This window comes from Carassius gibelio, chromosome B12 (genome assembly GCF_023724105.1).
Source record: "Carassius gibelio isolate Cgi1373 ecotype wild population from Czech Republic chromosome B12, carGib1.2-hapl.c, whole genome shotgun sequence".
NCBI classification, from domain to species: Eukaryota; Metazoa; Chordata; class Actinopteri; order Cypriniformes; family Cyprinidae; genus Carassius; species Carassius gibelio.
Window position 1 is genome coordinate 15,939,491 of NC_068407.1, and position 6,150 is coordinate 15,945,640.

The following is a 6,150-nucleotide window of genomic DNA, read 5'->3' on the forward strand; positions in this document are numbered from 1 at the left end:
GCTGTTCATTAGTGCTAATAAAACACATATTCTACATTCCTAATCCTACCCAATACCTAAATTTAACAGATACCTCACAAACCTTTAATGAGCAGCAAATGATGTTTATTGAGGCAAAAAAATAGTTGATGGTAAGATGTGTTATTTGTTTTTAAATCTTAAAATCAGTGTGCGTGTATAAAAAAAAAAAAAAAAAAAACCTGAAAGTTTTATTTCAAGTCAATGGTTTAAAGAGGAGAAAAGACTTCCATGTAATTTGCTTATCTTTTACGATCACATTAGGTGACACAATACTGCGGTACTGGTGATGTTCAGTGTTTTTAAATTTTTCATGTAGTTCAGTTTAATTATTTATTTGTATATATATATATATATATATATATATATATATATAATATAATATAATATAATATAATATAATAAAGAAGGAACGGTGATATGTGATGTGACTTCAGTAGACATGGTGGGATAATGGACCAAATGAGTCAACTCGATTTGATGTGAGTCAGCAAATAATTTAACTTGTTAGAAACCATATAGAGCTTGTAGTACTGGAAAAAAAACTATATATGATCAAGTGGAAAAGAGCACCACTCAAAAAAAATCTAAGAACTGGATAGAAATAGGACATTGTGTAACATCATATCCTGTTACGTCAAGGAATGCCCATAACGTCAGCACAGTGTCTGTCAGAGGGTATCCTATTTTTTCTCTTTCTGAGAATTGTAAAATGCATCGTCATTCCAATCATTGGACAGAATTCTACAATCAATTTTGTGCAAAGTAAATCCAAGTGAAATCGCTGAGAATTTGTCAAAAATGTGTGTATATATATATATATATATATATATATATATATATATATATATATATATATACATGTATATGTGTGTGTATATGTATGAAAAAAGTAATTATTATTATTTTACTATTATTGTTAACCCAAACTAAAACAATATTTTTTACCACTGATATTTATCATTAACACTGTTCAAAAAAGAACAATGTGGAAAGGGAAGTTAAAGGAACACTCCACTATTTTTGAAAATAGGCTCATTTTCCAACCTCCCTTTTTCCCTTTGAGTTAAACAGTTGAGTTTTACCGTTTTCGAATCCATTCAGCCGATCTCCAGTTCTGGCGGTAATACCTTAGCTTAGCATAGATCATTGAAGGCTAGGAAATATATTCTCAATCAGGCGTAATAATCAAGGAACTTTGCTGCCATACCACGGGTGCAGCAGGCACAGTGATATTACGTAGCGCCTGAAAACAGGCTACCGTTGGAAGTTAACTGGGGAATATTTTTAGGCGCTGCGTAATATCACTGTGCCTGCTGCACCCGTGGTATGGCAGCAAAGTTCCTTGATTATTACGCCTGATTGAGAATGTAGTTCCTGGCCTTATCAGCCTAGAAAATAGAAACTTTTAATTTTCCGTTGGTCTTAGTGCACGATGTAACTACAGAAGAGTCAAGTTTTAAATAGGAAAAGTATCTAAACTCTTTGGTCATTTTTGAGCGGATGCTAACGGTCTAATCAGATTCAATGATCTATGCTAAGCTAAGCTAAAGTGCTAACGCCAGACCCGGAGATCGGCTGAATGGATTCAAAAATGGTCAAACTCAACTGTTTAATTCTAGGAGAGTTGGAAATTGAGCCTATTTTCAAAAATAGTGGAGTGTTCTTTTAATCTTTTTGACTAAAGATTATGAGGGTTCTTTTGCACACCAGTTTTTTTTTCAGTTAATTATGATCATCTGTTTTAGTCACTTCACTGTCAGGTATTGTTTTTGTGTGTGTGTGTGTGTGTGTGGTTTATAGTGTGTTGCTTTTCCTGCTACGATCTTCTGTGTTTTCTTGTTGGATTTATTATTATTATTATTATTATTATATATAATTATTATTATTAAAAACTACAATGGAATTCTACTGCGTTGTGCACTTGATAAGCAGCAAAATGTTACACATTGAATATGAATTGAATCTGCAAGGTGTGCATTATTTTTCTATAGTTCATTGGGCCTTTCTCTCTTTCCTAATTAATTGTCAACTGGCTAAAGATGCCCAATTAAATCTCAAATACAAATAGCAATACAAAGAGAAAATATGAGCGACAACAAATATTTAACATGCATCAGAAATGTTTATTTTGATCACATATAAGGCAAATCTTCAAATATTCCAAAATATCTTAACAAATAATGGCAAAAAATAAATACACACATTTTTAGTTTAAATAAATAAATAAATAATACTGAATCATAAACTCATCTGAAATCTCATTTTCTTTTCATGGGTATAATATCACATTACATATCACATAATATCACATGAAATGACTAATAAAAACAGTGTGTAGTTCTCACAGAGATCAGGTGATCAATCCAATGACCATGTTCTCATTTGGCAACTTATGAGACATGGTCATATGCTCAGATTGTATGACACAGTAAAGTATTTCACAGTGAATTAAATAATACATTAATTTATGAGGCTGTAAAAAATGCAGTCATTTAAGGAAGTTCCTCAGTGGCTAAATTCATAAATATTAAATAAAATTCCAAGTTCAATATAACATAAATAACCTAATTAATAAATAAACAAATATACTAAATCTGAAGAAAAATACAAAGAAACAAATACCATTCTCTCCATGCCCTGACTGTTGGTACAACATGATTCCAGCAACAATAATTTGACTGTGTACCTTGAAACACATATTAACTGTTAATTTTGTATTTTACTTGTCGCTGTATCTTTTTTTGTGTAAAGCCCAAAGTTTACTTTAATTTTAACATGTATGCTAGGGTACAATGCTGTACATGCATAACCCATTTTTTGGTCACACTTTATTTTAGGGTCCAACTCTCACTATTAACTAACCATTAACTATGACTTTTGACTCAGTTAACTCCTTACTTGCTGCTTATTAATAGTTTAAAAGGTAGTTGTTAAGTTTAGGGTATTGGGTAGGATTATGGATGTCATGCATTATATGTACTTTATAAGCACTAATAAACAGCCAATATAATAATAATAGACCTGCTAATAAGCAACTAGTTATTAGTGTGAATTGGACCCTATACTAAAGTGTTACCCATTTTTTTAATCTATGCATGCTCTATAGATTACAACAGCCAGATTAATTTTTTTTTTTTTTGTTAGGCTACAAGTATATTTTGAAAGGCCCTGCGTTTGTGTCAAAACTCAGGTATACTTTGGGCTTTACAGTCTAGGCTGCATTTACGCAGAGCTGCACAGTTAAGAGTTTTCTGCCGAGCTGGATGTCATACTGCGAATACTGCGGAGGATTTCACAGCTGAAGTCCTGAAGCTGTTGCAGGGTGAGGTGGGCTGCCACCTGGGCCAAGTATGTATTTGTCAGACGATTGACCAGATCATGCGAATGCTCATCTGTTGCCTGCGTTGATGTGTCAAATCCTGCCTGGTTCTGCAACTGTGAAAATACGCGAATACATAAATACATGAACGGAATATTCAAACATGCAAAAAAAAAAAAACATGAGTAAGATTTTATAGTTCGTTTTTTTTCTATCACAGTAACAGTAATGTTTCCATTTTTGCCATCTTGTATAAATTATTACCACTTCTCATGAGAGAAGGTGGACCTTCTCTATTTATATATATCTATGATTTAAACAGAATACTTGACTGCTATCCAAAGACAGGCACTGCAATATGATGCCAGACGTAATTTAAATTTAGCATGAAAGTGAGTTTCTAAATCAAGGCATGACTAAACAGTCTAACATTCATGAAATTCAGGAACTGATACTACAAAACTAAATACCACCAAGACAAATACCATACCTCTTCAATTAGGTCCAGAAGTTCTTGAATTTCAGCTTGAAGGTCTATCACTTGTTCTGTCTGAGCCAGTTTGGATACATTAATGATTTCTTTCAAGAGATTCATATGCAGTTGCAGTCCCTTCGTTATATTTGCAAGGCAGGATTCCTGTGACGGACACAGAGAGATCTCACAGTTTATTTGCTGAACTCACAAATAAAACAAAGTTATATTTTTGTCTTTTAATTCCACAAGTAATGCATCTTCTCCATTACTAGTTTTTTATCACTAATCTTAGCTAAGTATGATAAAATAAATGTAGCAGTCAATAGTCAAAAGCCAGTCAAAAACAACAACAACAACAACAACTGAATAAAGCTTACCATGCTGAATTCATTGGAGATAGTCTGAAGAACTGGGGCATAGGTTATATTTATATAATTCTTCAAGTACTGCAACTCCTGCATAGTATTGCTGTCGCCCAAGGTCAGACTCTAAAAAAAAAAAAAAGCATTTGACTTGTTTAAACATGACAGCGACTGGACAATTTTTTTTGTTCTTGTTTCAGTACATTCTCCTCACATACATGCCAGAGCAAAGATTTACAGATTTGCATTCAGTTGCCCAAAAGTATTTGACACGTTCACCTGTGTGAACTATCAAAACTTCATACATTCAAGAAAATAACAGAAATAACAGAAATTCAAAATCATTTCAAAGTGAAGCTATTCTGAGAAAAGTTTTAGAATCATTTGTTTGATGAGATGCCACTTAATTTGATCATTTCTATCTAATAACATTCCCCAAGTATGAGTTGAGTTTCCAAACAACTTCAGATCAACTCAACGTCTCTTCGGTTGAAAGCCCAGATCTTTGGCCACTTGACTATCATAACCACAAGCCAATGCACATATGTAAAATACATAAATAAAAAGATTTAACTGCAAGCATTTAAGCAAATACTGAAGATTAGAGAGACCAAATGTCAATCACTGAAAACCCCATGCTGATTGACTGCTCTTCTGAATACAGGGGACGGACGGTACGTCCCTCTGTGTCTTTAAAGTCCTGAAATATGCTTACCGTGTTGTTTATCCAGGCTGCATGAGTTGTAGGAATGTCTTGTAGAATTTTGTTGATTAAACTGTGAGCCTGTTCAATAGTATCCTTGCTCATAATGTCCAGTTTGTCAGAGATTGGGGCAGAGACCACGATACCCACAAGTGTGACGAATAGAGCCGCTGGAGTAGAGAGAGAGAGAGAGAGAGAGAAGTGAGCAGAAGTGCGTAACACTGTGACGCAGACCTCACACACATAGCTTAAGCACTCACATGCTTTAGTCAAGGCTGGACAACCTGATTTCATATAAATGCACCTGATTTAAGTTTGTGCTCTAAAAGTTGCCAAAGCTTCCAAATACATTCTTTTTTAAAAATAAACTTGAAAACATGAATCATCTAATCCTAAACCATTTAAATAAAAAATGGTGTAAATAGTATAGCATAATTTAAAGTATTATTGAAACAAAAAAAAAGCACAGAATCATATGATTCAAAACTAAAAACAAAACTTACCCTGGAAGTTCATTTTGACAACGGCGATCAAAAAGAGAATGCACAAAGTCACCAAACTGCAGCAGTAACGAAGTCCCATCATGTTCACGATTTATATATCCTGCAGGGGAAATTCCTCTTTCTGACGTCAGCTTGAGTAGATATTGAGATCTTAAGATATTGAGTAAGATTGTTGGATAAGTTAAGATATCATTTTTATTTTACTAGATACTTCTCAATGCCCTTAACTCTGTCCAAAAATCTGACATAATGAACAGAAAACAATACAAAATCAATACAAAATGTTTTGTTAAAGTGCCATAAGTTTTTAAATACTGTCAACTAATACTACAAAAAACTGACAAATATAACAACAAATAACAAATGTAAAATATAAAATAACAATGCAATATATATATATATATAAACACACACACACACACACACACATGTGCGCGCTCACACACACTCAAAAAACACTCAATATGGATTGACTCAATATGGATTGACTCAATATGGATTGACACATAGATCGCTACTTTTGTGAGACACAAAATTCAATCAGTTAACCACAAAAATATTGATCTGAATGTTGATATTCAGATGAAATGTCAAAATTATGAAGAGAGTAACTCATAGCACACTATAAGAGATTTTGAAAATATTATATGATAAAAAATATATTATATTAATTTATTATGTTATGTTATGTTATACAGTATTATATTATTATGATAATACCTTATTTAACTTTAATAAAGCATGGGCATATTCATGTGCACTCATAT

At 32.8% G+C, this 6,150-nt stretch overlaps 1 protein-coding gene across 1 annotated transcript; it reads right to left on the bottom strand.

The window, feature by feature from the left end:
• Positions 1–2,123: 2,123 nt before the first annotated feature.
• On the bottom strand, positions 2,124–5,500 carry csf3a (colony stimulating factor 3 (granulocyte) a). The gene is made up of 5 exons (XM_052570208.1): positions 5,384–5,500; positions 4,893–5,050; positions 4,193–4,303; positions 3,831–3,977; positions 2,124–3,456 (listed from the first exon to the last, which is right to left on the bottom strand). Exons 1-5 carry the CDS (start codon positions 5,463–5,465, stop codon positions 3,262–3,264), a joined length of 693 nt encoding a protein of 230 aa, XP_052426168.1. The 5' UTR covers positions 5,466–5,500; the 3' UTR covers positions 2,124–3,261.
• Positions 5,501–6,150: the final 650 nt, after the last annotated feature.

Excerpts from the sequence above, each read along its gene's own strand:
- csf3a (XM_052570208.1), bottom strand. The coding sequence starts at position 5,465 with ATGATGGGACTTCGTTACTGCTGCAGTTTGGTGACTTTGTGCATTCTC. Across the intron at positions 4,304-4,892 it reads CAGCCTGGATAAACAACACG|AGTCTGACCTTGGGCGACAG; the intron begins GTAAGCATATTT and ends TTTTTTTTTTAG. Across the intron at positions 3,457-3,830 it reads TTCTGGACCTAATTGAAGAG|TTGCAGAACCAGGCAGGATT; the intron begins GTATGGTATTTG and ends GTATTTTCACAG.